Source organism: Staurois parvus, unplaced genomic scaffold (assembly GCF_062004578.1).
Source record: "Staurois parvus isolate SC_StPar_1 unplaced genomic scaffold, SC_StPar_1.0 ptg001732l, whole genome shotgun sequence".
In the NCBI taxonomy this organism is placed as follows: domain Eukaryota; kingdom Metazoa; phylum Chordata; class Amphibia; order Anura; family Ranidae; genus Staurois; species Staurois parvus.
The window spans coordinates 52350-77979 of NW_028319528.1; the positions used below are offsets into that span (position 1 = coordinate 52350).

At 51.4% G+C, this 25630-nt stretch overlaps 1 protein-coding gene across 1 annotated transcript in view; it reads right to left on the reverse strand.

The window, feature by feature from the left end:
• Positions 1-25630, reverse strand: part of LOC149434574 (protein mono-ADP-ribosyltransferase PARP14-like) — a 115942-nt gene that overhangs the window by 26274 nt on the left and 64038 nt on the right. The window contains exons 10-12 of the mRNA XM_089663616.1: positions 21282-23512; positions 13334-13394; positions 5638-5787 (exon numbers count right to left, since the gene is read on the reverse strand). Coding sequence (XP_089519742.1) covers positions 5638-5787; positions 13334-13394; positions 21282-23512 — 2442 coding nt within the window. The remainder of the gene's footprint in view (positions 1-5637; positions 5788-13333; positions 13395-21281; positions 23513-25630) is intronic.

Genomic DNA, 25630 nt, shown 5'->3' on the forward strand with positions numbered 1-25630 from the left:
GGACAGAGGGGTTAGGGCTCCAGATACCCCAAAACAACCAGAAATTCAGACTTTACTTATAATGAGTTAAGAAAAAGGGTCTTGAGATTTTGTCTTTTTTCAGCCAGACTAACTATGTAACTATGTAGCCAAAATGCTTTTAATTCTACTTACCTGTAGGTCACAGCAGTGCAGTTCGTAATTGTCTCCTGTGACCCATTTTCAGCTAACAGCAGGCTAAAGCCCACCTGACGTCACTCAATTGGTCCGGGCTCAGGAAAGAACATGAGTTTAAAGTCAAGATCCACTGAGACGCCTGAACCACTGGCAGCCTGAGTCAGCTGCTCCCACTCCCTCCACGGCCTGACTCTCCAGTGAGCACTTGAGTAGCAGAGCAGAGAGAGGTGACTGTCGTTTACCCCTCTCTGCTCACTGAAGACTGAGAACTGAGCGATCAGCGGTCATGTGATCAGTGGTCTTTGTTCAGTTCTTAATGTAACGGGAGTGACTTTTGGGGGTGGGGGACCCCTGTCTCAGCGCCCCATGTTCCCACCATTATGTGTGAGTCACCCTGTGCCTGTTAGGGGTACAGGGTGGAATGTCCTAGTATTGTGTGGACATGTATATCGGGGCGGCACAGTGGCTTAGCTCGTCTGCCTTGCAGTAAAATGGGTCATGGGTTCGATTCCCGATCATGGCACCACCTGCCTGGAGTTTGCATGTTCTCCCTGTGCTTGCGTGGGTTTCCTCCGGGTGCTCCGGTTTCCTCCCACACTCCAAAGACATGCTGGTAGGTTAATTGCCTCCTGTCTAAATTGGCCCTAATATGTGTATGTATGAATGTGAGTTAGGGACCTTAGATTGTACACCCCTTGAGGGTTTGGGACCGATGTGAATGTACAATAAATATGTAAAGCGCTGCGTAAATTGACAGCACTATATAAGTACCTGAAATAATAATAATGTATAGGTGGGGTGGGGGGGTTGTTCATTGTTCACTGCCATGTGCTGCATCCCATTGTTCTATTGCGTGTCTTGGTTTGGTGGGGGGTGTTTCCGGCAGCCCTTCCCCCTGATGGGACGGCCTGCTGATGTGTTTCCTGGTCCTGGTTGTATTTCCCCGCCCTGTGTACATATCTTGCGTTTGTGTTAAAATAAAGCAGTCTATTTCCTGTCTTTCATAAGTCTGGTGTGTCTCGTCCTGTATGGTCAGCGGTGGTGTCCGTGGATCTGTGTTCGGACAGGGAAGCGGGAGTCTAACGGAAATACCCCAGCGCAATCGGGGTCCGGTTCCGTTACACTTAAGTTTTAGAAGTGGTGGGGGTGCTGCATACATTTTTTTTCACCAACCCAAACTTCTCTTTTAATCTTCAGGTCTAAAATTATTTATCTTTTTTTTTTGACGTGTGGAAAAAAAATGCAAAAACAACTTCGGCAGCAAAAGCGTTAAAGCCTCCTCTTTCAATCAGGAGATCAAATCGACTTGCCCGAGGATCTCCTCACATTATTTCTCCACTTTCTAATATTTATTTTCACCTTGTGACTTTTATCTGGGAAACCTCTTACATGCCTGAGACCCACTCTGTGTGCCTTTATATAATACGCCCCTCTTCTCATCATATTACTACCCTCTGTTCCCAAATCTCATTTCTCTACCCCTCTGCTCCACCCCACAACCTGTACATCTCCCCCTCACTGCTATCATCTCCCTACTACTGCTCTCTTCACCTCCCCAAAATGTCTCTTCCACTCCTCCTTCTCATTTTCCTCTCCTCCGTTCCCAAATTCCATTCACTATATCCCTCTGCCCCTCCCAAACATTTGTATATCGTGTCCTCACTGCTTCCCTCACCCCTCTATGGCACCCACCACCTCCTCCTATTACTCCACTCTCCCACTGACCCCAACACCTCCACTAGGAGTTTCTCACGCTCCTGCACATCCCGCTCCCATGCCACCTTTCTCACCCTTCTCCTCCTCCTAGCCGCGGGGGACATCTCCCCAAATCCTGGCCCTCCACCTCCCTCACCCGCTCAACACCCTCCCACTTCCACGTCCTACTGCAACCCCCGCAACTTAGTATCTGTCTCCCTGCTCCCTAAAATCTCTCCCCCGTTTTCATGTGCACTCCTGAACGCCCGTTCGGTGTGCAACAAGCTTACCGCCATCCACGACCTCTTTGTTTCCCGCTCCCTCAACCTCCTGGCGATCACGGAAACCTGGATCCAGCCCACTGACTCTACCTCCCCTGCTGCACTCTCCTACGGAGGTCTCACCTGGACCCACTCATCCAGGCCTGACGGTCGTAAAGGTGGTGGGGTTGGTCTGCTCCTGTCACCGCAGAGCACCTTCCGAGTCCTCCCAAACCCCCCCTCCCTATCCTTCTCCTCCTTCGAGGCCCACTGCCTCCGACTATTCTCCCCAACCCCCCTGAAGATTGCTGTGATATACCGGCCTCCTGGATCCATACCCCGCTTCCTGGATGACTTCTCCTCCTGGCTACCCTTCTTCCTCTCCTCTGAGCTACCCACCATAATTCTTGGGGATTTTAACATCCCTGTCAACCTCGACAACCCAGACACAGCCCGTCTCCTCCACCTAACCTCCTCCTTTGCACTTGCACAGTGCATACAATCCACCACCCACTCCGACGGAAATATCCTTGATCTTGTCTTCTCCAACCGATGTGCTCCCCACAACCTCACTAACACCCCCTTCCCTCTCTCTGACCACAACCTGATCACCTTCTCTATCTCCTCGTCCTCCAACGCCTACCCCTCCAAATGTCACACTACTACCAGCCGTAACCTCCGCAACCTTAACCCTGCCTCCCTCCACTCTGCAGCTGATCAACTCCACGACCGCATCCTCCCCCTGTCCTGCCCCGACTTGGCTTTGACCGCCTACAACAATGCGCTCTCAACAGCCCTTGACTCACTAGCGCCTTTAACCACACGCAACACCAGACCCCGACCGCTCCAGCCCTGGCAGACTGATCACACCAAAACCCTCAAACGACAAAGTCGTGCCCTGGAGCGACTATGGCGCAAAACCAAATCCCAACAAGCCTTCACCCGCTACAAATCTGCCTTCCGCACCTACACCTCCTCCCTCCATGCTGCCAAACAGGCCTACTTCTTGACCCTCATCAAGGCCCTCTCCTCCAATCCTCGCCGACTCTTCTCTGCCTTCAACTCTCTACTCTCGCCACCCCCACCTCCACCCAGCACCTCACTCACTGCCCTTGAGATTGCCAATCACTTCAAAAACAAAATTGACACAATTCGCAAGAACATTGCCGCAACTCACACGCCCTCTCAACCTGTCCCCTCTCACACAGCTACCCCCTTATCCCCCCTCCCCCTCGACATAACCCGCAGGGACTTCGTCGCTGCTCAAACTCTCTCCAACCCCCTTCACCCTCACTCAGCTACCCCCTCATCACCCCTCTCCCACAGCCCCACCACTGCTCTGACCTCCTCTTCCACCCCACCCTACATTCCTCATACTGAAGCTCCCCCAACACTCCACACCTTTGACCTTACTACCATCGAGGAAGTCTCCAAGACCCTCTCTGATGCCCGCCTCACCACCTGCCCCCTCGACCCTATCCCCTCACAACTCCTACGACCTTCCTCCTCCTCCATCCTACGCTCCCTCACCCACATCTTCAATCTCTCCCTCTCCTCAGGCACTTTCCCCTCCCCTCTGAAACATGCACACATCACCCCCATACTTAAAAAGCCCTCCCTGGACCCCAATGACCCGAACAACCTCAGACCCATCTCCCTGCTCCCATTTACATCTAAACTCCTCGAGCGCCTAGTCTACACCCGCCTATGCTCTCACCTCAACGACAACAACCTCCTCGATCCCCTACAGTCCGGCTTCCGTCCCCTACACTCCACCGAAACTGCCTTACTCAAACTCTCCAACGACCTGCTAACCGCCAAAGCTAATGGCCACTATTCAGTGCTCCTACTCCTTGACCTCTCTGCGGCCTTCGACACAGTCGACCACCCCCTCCTCCTCAAAAAACTACACTCCCTCGGCCTCAGAGATTCTGCTCTCTCCTGGATCTCATCCTACCTGTCACAACGCTCCTTCAGCGTTACCTATAATGCTACCACCTCCCCCTCACTCCCCCTCTCTGTTGGGGTCCCTCAAGGCTCTGTCCTCGGGCCCCTTCTCTTCTCCATCTATACCTCCTCCCTTGGCCAACTCATACACTCTCACGGCTTCAACTACCAACTATATGCCGACGACACACAAATCTATCTCTCAACCCCCCACCTCACCCCCTTGGTCTCAGCCCGAATCACACACCTACTGAGCGACATATCAGACTGGATGTCGCTCCACTTCCTTAAATTGAACCTCTCCAAAACCGAGTTTCTTGTCTTCCCCCCAGCCCGGACACCACCCCCCATTGATTTCTCCGTCACGTCCAACAACGCCACCATCAAACCCGCCCTGCAGGCCAGAGTACTGGGTGTCATTCTGGACTCCAACCTATCCTTCCAGCCCCAAGTCCAATCTTTAACAAACTCGTGCAGACTCCACCTCCGCAACATCGCCAAAATCCGCACGTTCCTAACCCCAGAAACCACTAAACAGCTCATCCACTCCCTCATCATATCACGACTCGACTACTGCAACTCCCTCCTCACTGGCCTGCCTCGCCGCTGGCTATCCCCTCTTCAGTCCATCCTGAACACGGCTGCCAGACTCATTCACCTTTCCAACCGCTCTGTCTCCGCCACCCCCCTCTGCCAATCCCTCCACTGGCCTCCACTCAGTGTCCTCCACCCCCCTCTGCCAATCCCTCCACTGGCTTCCGATTGCGCAACGGATCAAATTCAAAATCCTAACGCTGACGTACAAAGCTGTCCACCATACTGCCCCGAACTACATCACTGACCTAATATCCAAGTACCGCCCAGCACGCACACTCCGCTCCTCACAAGACCTCCTTCTCTCTAGTTCCCTGGTCTCCTCCTCCCATGCCCGCCTCCAGGACTTCTCCAGGGTGTCACCCATCCTCTGGAACTCTCTGCCCCAACCCATCAGATTATCACCTACTCTCCTCTCCTTTAGGCGCACCCTGAAAACCCATCTCTTCAGGGAAGCCTACCCCACCCCCTGCTAACTTGCCTCCCTCCTCCACTCTTCCTACCACTCCATCCCCCACAGCTATCTCCTCCTGTGCCACCACCCCCTCCCTCCTAGATTGTAAGCTCGAAAGAGCAGGGCCCTCAATCCCCTCATGTTTTGCATTGTATTGGTATTGTTCTGTCACATGTTCTGTCCCCCTTTGTAATGTACAGCGCTGAGCGAACTATTGACGCTTTATAAATACTGTATAATAATAATATAATAATAATAATAATAATAATATAAACTCTCAGAACGATTTCTGGTGATCAGAGGTTGTCGCTCTTCTCATCACAATGAAGGATCGGAGCGGGAAGGGGCAATGATGGAGAGGACAGAGGACAGTGGGGACACAGGTAAGGAGAACTAGTCTGGAAGCCGATTTGTATTAGAGATGATTATTTCTGGGGACAGACTGGAAATAAATCATATCAGGGTGAAGGTAATGAGATTTACCCCCCCCCCCCCACCACCACCACCACCACCACCACCATTCGGAAATACCTGATCTCATGGAGAATGTCCGGTCAGTTGAATTGACGATGATGTCCGTATCCTCCTTTGTTATATCTCCAGTTTTCACCTGATAAGTGACGGATCCGATCGTCAGTTCATGAGTCCCTGTCACCGGCGTGCTCACTGTGCCAAAGACACCTGCAACAGACGAGAAGATGAAGAGGAGTTATCCCCACCCAGGACTTTTCCATCATTCTTCCTGAACTCTGCAACCAATACTACCAATACATCTATGCTGATCCATTGATCCACTGATATTGGTCATCTCTGATTTTTGATGATGCCAGCAGATAAAGCCCCGATGATTGAGTCCTCTAGTCTCCAATCCCTGAAGAAGGTAGAGATCCTTGAGCCCTTTGAAACACGTTGGCTGTTGTGTTTTGTTCCTTGTGTGCAAATATCAATATTAAAAATGTTTGGACTCTCAGACCTTTTGTTTGGAGCTCTCATAGGATTTCATGCAAATGTAGCCCCCTCATAGACAGGTGCTAGGTTAGTCTAATTCTTGGGGCACCGTCATCGGTGTGGCTGCATGCCATTAGTTAGGTCTGTTCTGATTTTCACAGGCTGCAGGGCTGACTGTTTCCCCCATCTGGCTAGAAATGTTCTCTAACACAGAGGGCTGGAAAAGTCAAATCAGCAGCTACATATTTATGCAGCCCTGGCTAATCCCTGGGGTGAGTTGTGCAGATGGTGGCTGGGAGTGTGTATAAATACTCTGAGACCTGGAACAGAGGTGTCTTGTCCCTGAGGAGGGGATCAAAGCCTAGGGGGGCTGTTTGCCCCCTAGACAAGCATACTGTCAGGAATGGACTGGCCAGCTATGGTGGGACTCACCTGCCTTTTGATCTGCAGTACCAGGGCTGGCCAGCGGGTGTTCCCAGCAATCAGAGACTCAACTTTGCAGCCAGCTAACACCTGTAACTGATTATGCTGGGGTATTTAAGGGATGGCCAGACCCACAGACTCTGCCTTGGTGTGTGTTTGTCCTGGGCCCTGTATCCTGTTTCTGTCCTGCATCCTGTTTCTGAACCGCTGCTGACTTCTCCTGCTCTGATCCCGGCTCGCTCCTGACCATCCCTCTGTCTGACCCTCTGTACCACGCTGCTTGCTACCTGTTCTGATCCCTGGCTTGTGACCCTGACCAATCTCCGCTTGCTCCCCCTGTACCTACCTGCCCTATTGATATTGACCCGGCCTGCCTGACGACGCTTGCTTGTATGTACTGTTATCTGTGGGTGGTTGGTTTGGTTTGTTTGCACTGTATTATGTTTAGTTTTGCACTGCGTTTATGTTTGTATTGTTAGTGTTAATAAATTATATTGTTAATCACATATCTGAAGTCTGCGTTTCCCTGCGTCAGTCACACACCTCTGGTCACACCTGGGAGCCCTGACATTACACCAAGGCCAATCCTGACCAGAAGTGGCTGCACAGGGAAGCCATCTTGGCTTGTTGATGGGAAAGATGGATCTGGATGAGGTTGTGTATTTATCTCTGCTAGTGTTTGATGACAGGGAGTATGCTTATCAGACTCTGAAGGAGTATCCCCGGGATGAACTACTAGAATGTATACGGCTCGCTCATGTTCTAGTAGATCAGGGCACAGATTTCTCTATGGTGCAGCCATTGATTCAGGTTTGTGTTGAGTTGGTTTCATCTGGTTCCCCCGAATGCAGGGATGAATTTTTGCCACCATTTAGTGCAGACCAGGTAGAGTCCCTGGTGTGGTTATTAGAGGATGATGTGGGTTACTTTCTGGAGCGTTATTCTGCATGTTCACCACAGACACTAAGAGATTGTATAAACGCAGTGCAGTCATTGACCAGACAGGCTTTGTGTAAGCTCAGCTTTGTTCAACCCATACTGCAGACATGGACAGACTTGTTGCACCCAGCCTCAGTCAGCTTACAAAGACCCAGTCCTGCTTCTAACTCTACTCCTGTATTCCCACCAGCTCCTCCAGTTACAGCCCAGTATACCCTGCTATCTACCGCATGTCAGTCCCCTGTTCCCACTCGCTGCACCTATCCTGCCTTTAACCCTGTAAAAAAGCCCTCTGTAGCAACCGCTCCCTCCTCTGTTCCATCCTCCAGTTCTTCTCTGTCTCCAGCTGCTCCATTCGTTTTCAGACCTGCGTTTACTTGCAGTGCTCCAGTAGTTAAAACCAGAAAAAAGCGAAAATTCTTTCCAACCAATACCATCCTGCCAGTATCCAAACCGGTGAACCTGCCTTCCGTGACTCAGCCTGAAGCCTCTACTCAGCCTGAAGCCTCTACTCAGCCTGAAGCCTCTACTCGGCCTGATGAACTGATCCAGCTCGACGATCCTATTAGGCCAGTTGACTCGATGCCCGCTGTTGATCCAGATGATCCGGTGCCAGACGACTCAGTGCCCGCTGTTCCGCCAGTTGACTCGGTGCCCGCAGTCTTGCCAGACGACTCGAAGCCTGCTGTTCCGCCAGTTGGCTCGGTGCCCGCAGTCTTGCCAAACGACTCGGTGCCCGCTGTTCCGCCAGTCGACTCGGTGCCCGCAGTCTTGCCAGACGACTCGGTGCCCGCTGTTCCGCCAGTCGACTCGGTGCCCGCAGTCTTGCCAGACGACTCGGTGCCCGCTGTTCCGCCAGTTGACTCGATGTCCGCTGTTCCGCCAGTTGACTCGGTGCCCGCTGTTCCGCCAGTCGACTCGGTGCCCGCAGTCTTGCCAGACGACTCGGTGCCCACTGTCGTGCCTGGTGACTCGGTGCCCGCCGCTTCGTCTGGGGGCCCGAGACCTGTTGCTCCGCCTGAGGGCCCGAGACCTGTCGCTCCATCTGGGGGTCCGGCGCCCGCCGCTCCGCCTGAGGGCCCGAGACCTGTCGCTCCATCTGGGGGTCCGGCGCCCGCCGCTCCGCCTGAGGGCCCGAGACCTGTAGCTCCGCCTGGGGGTCCGGCGCCCGCCGCTCCGCCTGGGGGCCCGATGCCTGTCGCCCCGCCTGGGGGTCCGATGCCTGTCGCCCCGCCTGGGGGTCCGATGCCTGTCGCCCCGCCTGGGGGTCCGATGCCTGTCGCTCCGCCTGAGGGCCCGAGACCTGACGCTCCATCTGGGGGTCCGGCGCCCGCCGCTCCGCCTGAGGGCCCGAGACCTGTAGTTCCGCCTGGGGGTCCGGCGCCCGCCGCTCCGCCTGGGGGTCCGAGGCCTGTCGCCCCACCTGGGGGTCCGATGCCTGTCGCCCCGCCTGGGGGCCCGAGGCCTGTCGCTCCATCTGGGGGTCCGGCGCCCGCCGCTCCGCCTGAGGGCCCGAGACCTGTAGTTCCGCCTGGGGGTCCGGCGCCCGCCGCTCCGCCTGGGGGCCCGAGGCCTGTCGCCCTGCCCGGGGGCCCGGTGCCTGTCGCCCCGCCCGGGGGCCCGGTGCCTGTCGCCCCGCCCGGGGGCCCGGTGCCTGTCGCCCCGCCCGGGGGCCCGGTGCCTGCTGCTTCGCCTGGTAGCCCGATGTGCCTCTGCCCGGGGTCCTGCCCGATGTGCCTCTGCCCGGAGTCCTGCCCGATGTGCCTCTGCCCGGAGTCCTGCCCGATGTGCCTCTGCCCGGAGTCCTGCCCGATGTGCCTCTGCCCGGAGTCCTGCCCGATGTGCCTCTGCCCGGAGTCCTGCCCGATGTGCCTCTGCCCGGAGTCCTGCCCGATGTGCCTCTGCCCGGAGTCCTGCCCGATGTGCCTCTGCCCGGAGTCCAGCCCGATGTGCCTCTGCCCGGAGTCCAGCCCGGTGTGCCTCTGCCCGATGTACCGCTGCCCGGAGTCCAGCCCGGTGTGCCAGTCTTTGATATCCCGCCAGTTACCAGACCCGGGCGGTGGAACATTTTTCCCAGCTAGGACTGTTTGGAGCGTCCTGAGGCCGCTCCTTGAGGGGGGGGTACTGTCAGGAATGGACTGGCCAGCTATGGTGGGACTCACCTGCCTTTTGATCTGCAGTACCAGGGCTGGCCAGCGGGTGTTCCCAGCAATCAGAGACTCAACTTTGCAGCCAGCTAACACCTGTAACTGATTATGCTGGGGTATTTAAGGGATGGCCAGACCCACAGACTCTGCCTTGGTGTGTGTTTGTCCTGGGCCCTGTATCCTGTTTCTGTCCTGCATCCTGTTTCTGTCCTGCATCCTGTTTCTGAACCGCTGCTGACTTCTCCTGCTCTGATCCCGGCTCGCTCCTGACCATTCTCCTCTGTCTGACCCTCTGTACCACGCTGCTTGCTACCTGTTCTGATCCCTGGCTTGTGACCCTGACCAATCTCCGCTTGCTCCCCCTGTACCTACCTGCCCTATTGATATTGACCCGGCCTGCCTGACGACGCTTGCTTGTATGTACTGTTATCTGTGGTTGGTTTGGTTTGTTTGCACTGTATTATGTTTAGTATTGCACTGCGTTTATGTTTGTATTGTTAGTGTTAATAAATTATATTGTTTATAACATATCTGAGGTCTGCGTTTCCCTGCGTCAGTCACACATCTCTGGTCACACCTGGGAGCCCTGACACATACCATGTGTCCATGGTTCATCAAGGTCTCAGATGGGCTAGCTGGGGGGCCTATTCTCCTGAAAGTTGCTGGAGCTGACTGAGGGGCTTTACATCTGTGGATCTAGTTTGGTACTACTGTGAGAAAATGTCTGGAAGATATTGGAAGGAGGCAACCAATTATCCAAGGACATTAGTGAGACCGGCATGAGAGATCCTAGAGACTGTGTACTATTGCCATCCCTCTGGTGCTATAGAGTCAGCTGTATGCAGGGCCGTGGATAAGGGGGTACCACAAATCCTCCTGTATGGGGCTCAGGCCAGCAGGGGGGCCCAGGAAGCTGAGTAAATCGGATGTGGGTAGGGAGGGTGATTGGCACAGCAGTGTGGCAATTACTGGAACTGATCCCCTGTATGGCCCTCTCTCTGCAGCAGCTTCAAGCTGGCTTCTTCTCTCCCTCCCACTTTCAGCTGCTGCAGAGAGAGTATAATGGAACCGGACCCCCGACTGCACTAGGGTATTTCCGTTATAATACCGCTTCCCTGTCCAAACACCGTCCACGGACACCACCGCTGACCATACGAGACTAGACGAGACCAGTCTTGAAATAAATCAGTAAGTAGACTGCTTTATTATAACACAGAGACAAGATATATACATGTCAATAATAAAAGAAAAGTAGGTGCAGCGCTAAATTTGAAATACAAATAATTCTCTATAGGATGAATATCAGTGGTCAAAACAGATATGCCACAATGGTGAATAATGCATTTAAGTCAAATGAGAAGTGCTGGAACACACATAAATTCCTCGTCCCAAGGTGATGGTAGTAAAGAGGTGAAAAAAATCCTGGAAGCAGATAGAGTGCGCACTCACCAGAGGTGCGTTAAAATAACGCATGTGGGGGAATAACTGCTGCAAGATCTCTCCAGCATCAGAGCTCCGGTCAGATCGCACCGCGTCCTATCCTCTGTCTCACCACAAAGAGCAGTAGCCAAGTTGCATCCAACCGTATGGGCGTCAAGGAACTCTTGGGTCCACAGAGACACTGTAGGAGATGGTGCTCTCAGAGAGAGCCCTCCACTCTTAACTCCAAAACGCATTGACTCCATGCGGAGTCAATGCGTTTTGGAGTTAAGAGTGGAGGGCTCTCTCTGAGAGCACCATCTCCTACAGTGCCTCTGTGGACCCAAGAGTTCCTTGACGCCCATACGGTTGGATGCAACTTGGCTACTGCTCTTTGTGGTGAGACAGAGGATAGGACGCGGTGCGATCTGACCGGAGCTCTGATGCTGGAGAGATCTTGCAGCAGTTATTCCCCCACATGCGTTATTTTAACGCACCTCTGGTGAGTGCGCACTCTATCTGCTTCCAGGATTTTTTTCACCTCTTTACTACCATCACCTTGGGACGAGGAATTTATGTGTGTTCCAGCACTTCTCATTTGACTTAAATGCATTATTCACCATTGTGGCATATCTGTTTTGACCACTGATATTCATCCTATAGAGAATTATTTGTATTTCAAATTTAGCGCTGCACCTACTTTTCTTTTATTATTGACTATTACAAGGTGGATTGGTTGCCTTTTTTGGTGTTCTAGCTGCTTGTGCATTTTTGTTTGTAGCGCTCGCTATACTTCTTCCACACAAGATATATACATGGGGTGGGGCAATACACACCCAGTAACAAGAGACACATCCACAGACCCCCCACCAAGCCAATACATAAACACATACATGCCATAATAGTTTACTCCCAAGCAAGACACACAATAGAACAATGGGATGCAACCACATGGCATCAAACAATGAACAACCCCCCACCCCAATAATAGGACAGATCACCCTGCACCCCTAACAGGCACAGGGTGACTTACACATAAGAGGGATTGGGGAGCTTAGACAGGGGTCTCCCCACCCCTCCAAAGGGGGATGTGTTCCATGGGCCCCCCACCCAAAGTGACTCCCGTCACAGAGAGCCATAAAGGGGATCATTTCCAATAATTTCCCCCCTGCTGCACCCATCACCCTCCCTCTGCACCATATGTTTCTCCCTTTTGTCCAGACCCCCATGTGTGCCCCCACCCCTGCAGTGCTACCAGGTTCCATCTTCTCCTTCCCACTGGCAAGCACACAATAGGATCCTTCAGGATAGAGCGTGGGGGAAGGGTTTGGTAAATATGTTACCAGCCGCTTCCTTACCTGAATGGACACAATCCGTGATCAGTACTGATCACTCACTGTGTTCATTCATAACTGAAGCTAAGTAAACAGTTTTTTTTGGGGGGGGTAGGAGGGCCTGTCGGTTCGCTGTAAGGGGCCCCATGGTTTCTAACAGCAGCCCTGGCAGTATGTAAAGGGGGCATTGTGTCTGGTGTCCTTCAGAGCTCAGTCTATTAATTCCTGGTGTAAGGACTCTGCTCAGATCTGTAAAAAGATTTATATCCTCAAGTTGCTACTACATAGCTCAGTCCACCACAGGGGCGGACTGACCATTCAGGAACTCGGGCGCTGCCCGAGGCCCGGGGTCAGTAGGGGGCCCCATGAGATGCCCCTGGTACCTTTTCATATGCTTTTTTGGGTGTGGTTTGAGTGTAGGCAAGGACACAGGGGCCCATGATACCCTATTGCCCGGGGGCCCCATGAGTTGTCAGTCCGCCCCTGGTCCACCATTTACTCATAGAAAGACTTGGATCGTAGCTCTAAAGAAGAAAGCTTAATGTCCTCAAATTGCTTCTAAAGGTTACTGGAGTTTCCCACAGTCACCCCACTCCTCCCCAAGGTCAAGTTCTACAATAAAGCATCAGAAAAGCATTCCCCTAGACCAGGGGTAGGCAACCTGAGAGCTGCAGGACTACAAGTTCCATCATGCCTCTGCAAGTCATAGCTGTAACTGTCAGTTTTGTAATCTTTGCAATGCCTCATGGGAAATGTAGTTCCGCAACAGCTGGAGAGCCGCAGGTTGCCTACCCCTGGCCTAGACTGTTCATTGACTGTGTGCCTGGTAGCAGGGCAACTCTGGGAAAAGACCCAAGGGACTTTTTATTATGGTAGGCTCCTATGGGGGTCCCGCTACACATGTACAGCAAAAAAATTGTAGTCGGGGGTCCTGGTGGTCTGAGCATGGATAGGCAGCTTCCTACCTTCCGTTACCCTTGGTGAGACACCTACCGGTCTGTGGCCGTCCTCACTCACCTGGACTGGCTCCGGAACTGGCTTGTGAAAACTGGGAGATTCCTCGCGCCGACATATCGCTCTGAAAGATGCGGAAAACAGTGCTAAGTTGTACCATACTGCATTCTACATATATAATGTCCAAAATAGTTCTTTCACAATATGACCCCAGCAAGAGGATAAGGACCCTCAGTCCCTGTGTGGAAGCAGTGGTCTCTCTGCAGACGACTGACATGTCCCTTGCAGAGTCAGAACTGGTGCTATCCAATCAGCAAGGAGTGTGAGATTTGCTGATTGCAAAGCTATCGGCCTTCCACACAGAGCAAGGATCCGCAGAATGCTGGCAGGGGACGGGCTTTCTATTCAGGTTGTGGGTTTTAAAAAAAAAGAAAACAAAATGGTAAGACTTTTCACACCTTTTTTGTACTTATATTGTGGATTAAAAGTGATTTTTCACTGGAACTAGGGGGCCAAGCCCAACCCCTGAAAAACAACCACACACCATAATCTCCCCTCCACCAAACTTTACAATTGGCACAATGCAGTCAGGCAAGTACCGTTCTCACGGCAACCGCCAAACCCAGACATGCCCATCGGATTCCCAGACAGAGAAATGTGATTGGTCACTCCAGAGAGCATGTCTCTCTCCTCTGCTCTAGAGTCCAGTGGTGGCGTGCTTTACACCACGGCATCCGACGCTTTGCATTGCACTTGGTGATAGAAGGCTTGGATGCAGCTGCTCGGCCATGGAAACCCATTCCATGAAGCTCTCTTCGCACTGTTGTTGGGCTCATCTGAAGGCCACACCAAGTTTGGAGGTCTTTAGCTATTGACTCTGCAGACAGTTGGTGACTTCTGCGCACTGTTTGGCGCCATTTCACAAGCATGTGCAATTTAAAGCATGACATGTTTGGTATCTATTTACTCGGCGCAACATATTATATTTTACAAAAAAATCCATATTATATTGTGTTTGTCTGCATTAAACTTCAAAAGTGTAGTTTTACGTTAGTGTGTAAAATAGTGTTTAAAAAAATACATTTTGACATAAAAATTTGCAAAACTCACTATTTTATTTTCTAGGGCCTCTGCTAAAAAATATATTATTATTATTATTATTATTATACAGTATTTATATAGCGGCAGAAGGTTTGCTCAGCGCTGTACAGTAGCAAGGGGAACAGTACATGAGACAATACAGTAACAGTACAATACACGAGGGGTTCGAGGGCCCTGATCCCGGGAGCTTACAATCTAGGAGGGAGGGGGTAGAGGTACAGGAGGAAGTGGCTGTGGGGGATGGAGTGGAGGAGATCGGCTGTTAGGTGAGGGTGGGGTAGGCTTCCCTGAAGAGATGGGTTTTCAGGGTGCGCCTGAAGGTGAGGAGGGTAGGTGACAGTCTGATGGATTGGGGTAGGGAGTTCCAGAGGATGGGGGAAGTCAAGGAGAAGTCTTGCAGTCGGGCGTGGGAGGAGGAGACCAGGGAGCTGGAGAGTAGGAGGTCCTGTGAGGAGTGGAGGGCACGGGTAGGGTAGTATTTGGGTATCAGGTTGGTTAGGTAGTTTGGGGCAGCGTTGTGAATGGCTTTGTAGGTCAGAGTTAGTAGTTTGAATTGAATGTGTTGGGCAATCGGGAGCCAGTGAAGGGATTGGCAGAGGGGGGTGGAGGCCAATGGAGGGAATGACAGACGGGGGTGGCAGATGTGGAGCGGTTGGTGAGGTGGATGAGTCTAGCCGCTGAGTTCAGGATAGACTGGAGTGGGGATAGCGTTCGTTTGGGTAGGCCAGTGAGAAGGGAGTTACAGTAGTCCAGGCGTGAGATGATGAGGGAGGGTACGAGTTGTTTGGTAGTGTCTGGGGTGAGGAATGTACATATCTTGGAGATGTTGCGGAGGTGGAGCCTACATGACTTTGATAGTGATTGGACATGAGGTTGGAAGGAAAGGTTTGAGTCCAGGGTGACACCCAGGACTTTGGCGTGTGGGGTGGGAGTGATGGTGGTGTTGCTAGTAGTGATGGAGAGGATGGGGGGGCACGGGCTGGGGAGAAAACCAGGAGCTCGGTTTTGGACAGGTTTAACTTGAGGAAATGGAGCGACATCCAGTCAGAGATGTCGTTCAGGAGGTGGGCAATGCGGGCGGAGAGTGAGGGGGTGAGGTGGGGGGTGGAGAGGTAAATTTGTGTGTCATCGGCATAGAGGTGATAGTTGAAGCCGTGGGAGTGTATCAGTTTGCCAAGGGAGGAGGTGCAGATGGAGAATAGAAGGGGCCCAAGGACAGAGCCTTGAGGGACCCCAACAGAGAGGGGGAGTGGGGGGGAGGTGGCAGTGTTATAGGTGATGCTGAAGGAGTGTTGGGAAAGGTAGAAGGAGAACCAGGAGAGAGCGGAGTCCCTGATGCCAAGGGAGTGCAGTTTTGTAAGGAGGAGCGGGTGGTCGACTGTGTCGAAGGCCACGGAGAGGTCGAGGAGTAGGAGCACTGAGTAATGGCCATTAGCTTTGGCGGTTATCAGATCGTTGGTGATTTTGAGTAAGGCGGTTTCGGTGGAATGTAGGGGACGGAAGCCGGACTGTAGTGGATCAAGGAGGTTGTTATCAGTGAGGTGGGTGCTTACGCGATTGTAGGCCAGGCGCTCAAGGAGCTTGGAAGTGAATGGTAGCAGGAAGATGGGTCTAAGGTTGTGTGGGTCAGTGGGGTCAAAGGAGGGTTTTTTGAGTATGGGAGTGATGTGTGCGTGCTTTAGGGGGGAGGGGAATGTGCCAGTGGAGAGGGAGAGATTGAAGATGTGGGTGAGGGAGCGAATGATGGAGGAGGGGGGTGAATGGAGGAGCTGTGAGGTGATAGGGTCCAGGGGGCAAGTGGTGAGGCGGGCTTCAGTGAAGACCTTAGTGACCTCCTCAGTGGTAGCTGGGCTGAAGGAGCGGAGCGTTGGGCAGGTGATAGTGTGCGGGGTGTTAGGTATGGTGGGGGGCAGTGCGGGTATAAGGTCAGAGGAGGGGAGGGTTGAGGGGGTGATGGGGGGGGGGGGCAAGGTGGAGAGGTAGATTGTGAGTTGACAATGTCCTTACGGATTGCGTCAATCTTGTTTTGGAAATGATTGGGCAATCTCCTGGGCGGTGAGTGAGGTACTGAGTGGAGGTGGGGGGGGAGAGAGCAGGGATTTGAAAGTGGAGAAGAGCCGGCAAGGACAGGTGGAGAGGGTGTTGATGAGGGTTACGAAGTAGGCTTGCTTGGTGGCATGGAGGGAGGTGGTGTAGGTGAGGAAGGCGGATTTGTAGAGGGAGAACGCACGAGGGGATCTGGTTTTGCGCCATAATCCCTCCAGCGTACGACTGCGTTGTTTGAGACGTTTTGTGTGGTCGTTCTGCCAGGGTTGAATCGGTCGGGGTCTGATGCTATGTGTGGTTAGGGGTGCCAGGGAGACGAGGGCAGCCGACAGTGAGTCGTTGTATGCAGTAGTGGCCAGGTCAGGGCATGACAGTGGAAGGATACTGTCGTACAGACGGTCAGCTGCTGGGTGGAAATGGGCCGGGTTCAGGTTGCGGAGGTTACGGCTGGTGATGGTTTGACGCTTGGGGGGGGGGGGGAGTTAGAGGAGGGGGAAATGGAAAATGTGAGGAGGTGGTGGTCAGAGAGGGGGTGTTAGTGAAGTCGTGGGGGGTGCAGAGATGGGAGGAAACGAGGTCCAGGGTGTTCCCATCGGTGTGGGTGGAGGACTGTGTGCACTGTGTGAGCGCGAAGGAGGAGGTTAGGAGGAGGAACTGGGAAGTAGCCGGGTTGTTGACGTTGATGGGGATATTGAAGTCCCCAAGGATGATGGTCGGTAGCTCAGAGGAGAGGAAGAAGGGAAGACAGGCGGCAAAGTCGTCCAGGAAGAGGGATATGGATCCAGGAGGCCGATAGATTACTGCAATCCTCAGGGGGGTGGGAGAGAAGAGCCGGATGGTGTGGGCCTCAAAGGAGGAGAAGGTTAGGGGGGGTGTTAGGGAGGACCTGGAAGGTGCTCAGCGGTGACAGGAGCATGCCGACCCCACCGCCTCTGCGACCACTGGGTCTGGGTGAGTGGGTCCAGACGAGGCCTCCATAGGTGAGTGCTGCAGGGGAGGTGGAGTCGGTGGGTTGGATCCAGGTTTCGGTGACCGCTAGGAGGTTGAGGGAGTGGGAGATAAAGAGGTCATGGATGGCAGTGAGCTTGTTGCAAATCGAGCGGGCGTTCAGGAGTGCAACCGAGAGAGGAGGGGTGGATGCGGGGAGGAGGGGGACGGGTATGAGGTTGAGGGGGTTGCGGCGGCTGGCGGGAGCAGGAGGGTGCCTAGAGGGGGAGTGGGGAGGTGAGGGGCCAGGGTTCGGGGAGATATCACCGGCGGTTAGGAGAAGGAGAAGGGTGAGGAAGGTGGCATGGGAACGGATGTGCAGGAGCGAGTGGATTTGTTAGTGGTGGCGTGAGGGTCGGCGGGAGAGTGGAGTATGAGGAGGAGGTGGTGAGAGCCGTAGTGGGGAGAAGGAAGAAGTGAAGGAGCTGTTTTGGGGGAGTAGGGGGGTAGTGGGAGGCAATTTTGGGAATGGAGGAGAGGAATATGAGGAGGAGGAGTGCAGGTGGCATGTTAGAGGGAGCGGAGTGCTGGTCAGATCAGGGAGGTGAGAGGTTTCATATCAGGGCGTGATGATGCAGAGAGTCTGTCACGTCGTGGCGGAGGTCATCTGTGTCCATCTGTAGGAGGAGAGTGGTGGGCGGCTGGGTCAGCAGCTGGCAAGTTGCAGTCCGTGGGTGCTGCTGGCCACCGGCCGTAAGTGCTGTTACACGGTGTCTGGGGATGATGCAGGGCATGGCGTCTGGAGTAGATGTAGAGCATGGCCTCTGGAAGATGTAGCGAAGACACCAGGGCCTCCTCTAATGGGTAATTTTAATAACGTGGCTTTCCGGAAATCCAACCATATATCTGGCCCACCTAAAGTCTCGAAAGATGGGAAAGATCGTTTGCGGAGAGATGAGTCTCCTGTAAAAGAGCCACAACTGCCCCCAAACGTTTCAAATGGCGTAGAACTTGCATACAGGAACTTCACTTCTTTCTGCATAGCACAACCTAGTAAAGCTCCCACACTAGTTACTCCACTACTGTAATAAATTATTATTATTATACAGTATTTATAAAGCGCCGATAGTTCGCTCAGCGCTGTACATTACAAAGGGGGACAGAACATGTGACAGAACAATACCAATACAATGCAAAACATGAGGGGATCGAGGGCCCTGCTCCTTGGAGCTTACAATCTAGGAGGGAGGGGATGGTGGTACAGGAGGAGATAGCTGTGGAGGATGGGGTGGTAGGAAGAGTGGAGGAGGTCGGTCAAGTTAGCAGGGGGTGGGGTAGGCTTCCCTGAAGAGATGGGTTTTCAGGGTGTGCCTGAAGAAGAGGAGAGTAGGTGATAATTTGATGGGTTGGGGCAGGGAGTTCCAGAGGATGGGTGACACCCTGGAGAAGTCCTGGAGGCGGGTATGGGAGGAGGAGACCAGGGAACTAGAGAGAAGGAGGTCTTGTGAGGAGCGGAGAGTGCGTGTTGGGCGGTACTTGGATATTAGGTCAGTGATGTAGTTTGGGGCAGTATGGTGGACGGCTTTGTACGTCAGTGTTAGGATTTTGAATTTGATCCGTTGCGCAATCGGAAGCCAGTGAAGTGATTGGCAGAGGGGGGTGGAGGACACTGAGTGGAAGCCAGTGGAGGGATTGGCAGAGAGGGGTGGAGGACACTGAGTGGAGGCCAGTGGAGGGATTGGCAGAGGGGGGTGGAGGACACTGAGTGGAGGCCAGTGGAGGGATTGGCAGAGGGGGGTGGAGGACACAATGGAGGCCAGTGGAGGGATTGGCAGAGGGGAGTGGCGGAGATGGAGCAGTTGGTAAGGTGGATGAGTCTGGCAGCCGTATTCAGGATGGACTGAAGCGGGGATAGCCAGCGGCGAGGCAGGCCAGTGAGGAGGGAGTTGCAGTAGTCGAGTCGTGATATGATGAGGGAGTGGATGAGCTGTTTTGTGGTTTCTGGGGTTAGGAACGTGCGTATTTTGGCGATGTTGCGGAGGTGGAGTCTGCATGTTGCGGAGGCGGAGTCTGCATGTTGCGGAGGCGGAGTCTGCATGTTGCGGAGGCGGAGTCTGCATGTTGCGGAGGTGGAGTCTGCATGTTGTGGAGGTGGAGTCTGCATGTTGTGGAGGCGGAGTCTGCACGAGTTTGTTAAAGATTGGACTTGGGGCTGGAAGGATAGGTTGGAGTCCAGAATGACACCAAGTACTCTGGCCTGCGGGGCGGGTTTGATGGTGGCATTGTTGGACGTGATGGAGAAGTCACTTGGGGGTGGGGTCCGGGCTGGAGGGAAGACAAGAAACTCGGTTTTGGAGAGGTTCAGTTTAAGGAAGTGGAGTGACATCCAGTCTGATATGTCGTTCAGTAGGTTTGTGATTCGGGCGGAGACCGAGGGGGTGAGGTGGGGGGTTGAGAGATAGATTTGTGTGTCGTCGGCATAGAGGTGGTAGTTGAAGCCGTGAGAGAGTATGAGTTGGCCAAGGGAGGAGGTGTAGATGGAGAAGTGAAGGGGCCCGAGGACAGAGCCTTGAGGGACCCCAACAGAGAGGGGGAGGGAGGGGGAGGTGGTAGCATTATAGGTAATGCTGAAAGAGCGTTGTGACAGGTAGGATGAGAGCCAGGAGAGAGCAGAGTCTCTGGGGCCGAGGGAGTGTAGTTTTTTGAGGAGGAGGGGGTGGTCAACTGTGTGGAAGGCCGCAGAGAGGTCAAGGAGTAGGAGGACTGAATAGTGGCCATTAACTTTGGCGGTTAGCAGGTCGTTGGAGAGTTTGAGTAAGGCAGTTTCGGTGGACTGTAGGGGATCGAGGAGGTTGTTGTAGTTGAGGTGAGAGCTTAGGCAGGTGTAGACTAGGCGCAACGTATACGTAGGGCGGGGGGGAAGGGGGAGAGGGGCGAGGCAGGGAGGAGGGGCAACAGGGGAAGAAAACCTGAGGCCCCTCCTCGCCTACCTAGGGGGATAGGTGTGCAGGGCGATTCACCACAGGGGAGGCAGGTAGCGGTAAACAAACAAGAACCATTCAGTAGTCACTATAGAATGAAATACAATAGTCGCTGAGAGAACATGTAAAGAAACAAAGAAGACCATTATGTAGATCCCGGCGAGGCAGGTCAGCGTGTAACATAGCGGTCTTCGGCCCAACCAAATCACACCCATTTAGGAAGTGGTTTTTGAGGGTTTTGGCACACAATTGAGAAGTGGCTAGTGTAGGGACAGGAATCCCGTCTGTCAGGGACTGCACTAGCAGCAGGGAGAGATTTCAGAGGAGTAAGAAAAGCAAAGGGGCCTATGTCTGCAACTTTAGAAAGCTCCCCTTAGGGTTAGACCAGCCAAGCCACATTCCTCTCTCCTTGGCAGGAGGTGTCTTCAGTTTGGGCCTGCTACCGCTGACTGTTCTCTCCAGTTGTTGTAAGTTCCGTTAAGTGTGCTTCCGGGCTGTTGTACTATTTACAAGTTCTGCAATATATCGTTTTCAGCAATCTGGGACTCTGCGTGTTTTCTACCGCCGCACCATACTGCACCTACCCAACAAACATACATGACTGGGTGGACTACAGTTCACAAAAAGTGCTACATCTAAGTAATACCCTCACCACCAAATACTCTGTTCTTAGGTATTAGTTTCTAGCTGGTTCCACTAAATCTTTGGTAGCCATTACATCTAAAAAAGACATTTTGTTTTGTCTTTTCACCACAGATCAATATACAAAATCAGTCTACAAAATGTGTTACATGGACCAAAGGGGAGATTTCCCTTCTTTTGGTGTGGTTGTCTCTCATTTCCTGAGGATAGGGAGTATAGGAAATTCTTTCTAAAAGGACACAGACAGCAAAAACATTCCTAACTTTACCCCAAAAAATAAAAAAAGATTTATAATGAAAGTTATGAGCACTTACTGAAGCATCTTGGATGATTTCTTCTCTGACTTTACGGTCTCTCTCCCTAGGGTCAGGCCTTTCCTCCATCCTTCTCACTCTATATGTCGGAAGGGGTTCAGCTTCCTCCTCTCCAAACTCCTTTTTCAAAGTGGAGGCAAAGATTCGTACTGTATCCACGTTACTGTCCACCAGACGAATTTCTTTAATGGTAGATCTACCTTTAGGCTTGCCGTCCATGTATTTTTTGATGGCTTTAATAATGTTCTCGGCGCTTTGATCTACAGGACAACCAAAAATACCACAGCTGACGGCTGGGATGGCGATGGAGGTATGGAAGTACTCCTCAGCCAGCTCCAAGCTGCTGGTTATGGCTTTCTGTAGAAGACGTTCCCGCTTTCCAGATGGTTCGGAGTACCATTTGGGCCCCACTGTATGTATAACCTGCTTACATGGCAGTCTACCAGGGTCCGTTATTACCGACTCTCCTGCGGACAATCGTCCTTCTGTCCTGACAATCCGATCAGAATCGTCTTGTAGTTTGGGACCTGCAGCTTTCAGTAAAGCCAATGACAAGCCCCCAATATGCTTCAGATCCTCATTGGCTGCATTAACGATGACATCGGCTCTGTGACGGCACAGGTCATCTTTATGCACGGAGATGACCGTTCCATTTGGATGATTGACTTGGCATTGTGATCCTTCCACTTCCTCAGGTTCATCTTCTTCAATCTCTTCCTCCTCTTCCTTCTGCAAACGTATGAGGCATTTGTATCTATTCTTCGCCATAGTGACATAAATGTCTTCATTTGCCAAACAAAATTTCTTGGCTCCGGGTTTATCAATGCTCAGTGTGTCAGAGCAGACGGAACCCAGGGCATCACTAATACGGGAGTGGGCTTCAGCTACAAAGAAGCTTGGGCCTCTCAAATGTATATTTTTATTACGGATTACCACACTTAAGTTATCATTTTTCAGATCATCCAACACTTGTTTCTTCTCTTCTTTGAGGAACTGCATGACCACCAGTGATTTGACTTTGATGTTCTTTTCCATTGGATTGCGTAGGAAATCGTTCACATTTTGGTAACATTTGTTTACATTTGAAGACAGGCCGGCGATGGCCACACTGTTCTGCGATCCAGAATAGGATTCCAGTATCAGGACTGTGATTTTCTCTGCATTATACGAATTAAGTAGATTTGAGTGAAGGTCTCCCCACTTGGGACTTTTCAGGATACTCTTTTCTTCAACCGGGACATCTCTACAAATGAGTTCTTGGTTCATTTGTCTTTCAGCATCTGTCAAGTCTTTCCTTGAGCAGGCCGTCAGTTGAACAACCTCATCCTCAATTTCCAGCATTGCGTTAATATTGTGACGTACAAAGAGCAGAGAGGACAGCTCCTCGTTATCAGTGGACATCAGGAACTGGACGAGGTGCGGGTTCATCTGGATGGATTTACTTTTGATTTGTTGTTTGATGTTGAGTAGCTCACATTTGGCGGTGAGCACTTCATCTCTCAGTCCCGAAAGACGGGCTTTCCTTGTTGACTCATCATAGTCAATCCTCAGCTCTGGAACCTTGTCCAGGATCTGCTTCTTCAGGCCACTGTTTAACATTATCTGATAGAAGGCTGGAGATATGGGTAAGGTCTCAGTCATGGTTTGTTTCTTTCTTTCTACCTGTTTAGTGGTTTCCTCTACCAGTTGTCTGAATGTCGGGTCAATCTTTGTAACATCCTTGGATGTTCCAACCAAGAAAACTTTCTCTAAACCAAAGTCAGGTTTGATGAGTACTCTTTCATAGGTGGAGCTGCTGACATGTTCTCTAATAGCTTCCCAAACCAACTTATCCATTTTATATTCTTTTACTGTGAACTTTTCTATGAGAAGTGAGAATTCATTATAAACCTCTTCCTTCCATTTTGGTAAAATCTTTGCCACAGACTTGAGATGGGTGGGCAAGCTGGGAGGGAAGGTGAGTTGAAGGACAGGATTCTGGCAGTCTTGATCTGGCCATTTGACCTCACAGTGTTTATTCTTCATCTTCACATCTATGTTGTTCTTTAGTTCTTCATTATTACAGATATGTTGCAGTATGTATGGACTGATATTAAACTTTATAGGCTTTGGTATTTCTATGCAAGGTCTGTGCTTCCCATACAGTGCAATATCCAACAATGGGTAGTAAGGGTAGAGGGATATCTTTTTATTGGAAAGCACATGATCCTTCTTCAAAACTCTTTTGACATCTGAAAGAAAAAGAAACAAGCAGAAGGTTCACAATGAAGCTTCACATATAACTTCTATTAGGTATATTGTGTGTACGTTCTCTGCGTGATTTGATGAATTTCCTTTCCTGTGGCTTCCCCAGTTTTGTAACATAGTACAAAATATCTTACTAATTGACTTTTTTGCAAATTTGGTTAATTTTTTTTTACATGTATGTGATTGTGATGGGGGCAGAGACTGACCTGGGAGATGTATTTTTTATGTACTCTATAAAGTGTTGCTAATTATGCTGGTCATAAAAACTGTATATACCACATACAAGGGGCATTCAAGTCAAACCAGGACTTTTGAGTTTATATAATAAGAGAACAAGTTTCAAGGAGTAGAGACTGCCTTTATTTTTTGGCATCCTCTCCTGCTACATTTATACACTTATCCCAGCATGTAACTAATGCCTGGAAAGCTTCGGCATAGAAAGATTTGTCGGTACTCCACAACTATCCTAGGACAGCCTTCGAAAATGTTCATGAATGATTGTGAGCATCTTTCCCAAAAAAAAAAAAAAAATCTCTTGTGCAATTTCACAGCAGGTTCTGCGTCAATTATCCATGAATAGGCACGCTGAATGTTCACAGGAATGACTGCTTTGGCTGGGAACCACCACGTTCAGGATCATCGCTGATGGACGTATGGCCATCTTTGAAACATTTACACCATTCAAATGTCTTACTGCAGGCTGACCATCTCATCACCGTACGGCGCTTGAAGTCTTCTGTAGATATTGGCGGGTTTTACGCCTTCGCTCAAGAAACTTCATCACCACACGCTGTTCCATGCATGCACTAACACTGTTGTCTGCCATCTTGATTAATGGTTCCTGAACTGGCCCGCCACATGTGCGCCCCCTATCAGTAATAGGACACACTTTCCACTTACTACTGCGTGTGGTACCGCCGCACTGGCATCCATTTTTATACCTGAAAAATGAAAAGTCCCGGACTGACTTGAATGTCCCTCGTTCCGAAGTGGATGAAGCACAAGGTTTTGTGCACTATGTTGGCCAGCAGCAAACATTACACATTTTTGATTGATAACTAAATTAAAAATGCTGTTAAACTGAGGCTGATTATAAATGATTGATGGGCTGATTATTACATCTCGTTGAAGGAGATCCTCACATTGGAAACATTCCTAGCATGGAGAAGGATCTGATGTCGAACAAAACTTACTTTGCTGATTGTAAAAGAACCGGACCCCGACTGCACTTGGGTACTTCCATTAGACTACCGCTTCCCTGTCTGAACACTGACCACAGACACCACAGCAGACCAAACAAGACTACACAACACCAGTCTTGAAGTAATCCAGGAAAAAGATTACTTTATTTTAACACAGATACAAGATATATACATTCAAGGGAACAGTCCCCCCTCCCTGCATAATGACACAGGGCGGGGCAATCTACATTTAGTAACAAAAGACACACCAGTAGACAGTCCCATCAGGAGGGAGGGCTGCTGGAGACACACCCCCCCCCACCAAGCCAATACACATAAACACATACATCCCATAATAGTTTGCTCCCAAGGAAGACACACAATAGAACAATGGGATGCAACCACATGGCATTAAACAATCCACAACCCCCCACCCCAATATTAGGACAGATCACCCTGTACTCCTAACAGGCACAGGGTGACTTACACATAAGAGGGATATGGGGAGCTGAGACAGGGGTCTTCCCACCTCTCCAAAGTGAGCTGGGTTCCATGGGCCCCCCACCCAAAGTGACTCCCGTCACACTGATTTATGAGTTAATTCCAGTCTAGTGGTACAGAACCCTGTTCTAAGTTACTTTGCCATAGTGATTATACTGCCTAGTAGACTGTATGTGAACCTGCCTTCTGTGTGCTCATTTATGCTCCAACCACCATTTATTCTAACCTGTGCCAATAGATTGGGTTTGTTTACTAAACGGTCTTGTGTCTATTTCCTGGATATAAAGACAAGAGGCAGCGCTGCATAGTGTACCTGGGGACTGTAGATCAAGTGACCCTTCCAAAGAATGTCACCATATTCTGCAAGAAATATAGTTCCAATGTTTATTGATCACTGGTGAAATGCCACAAATAGGAACT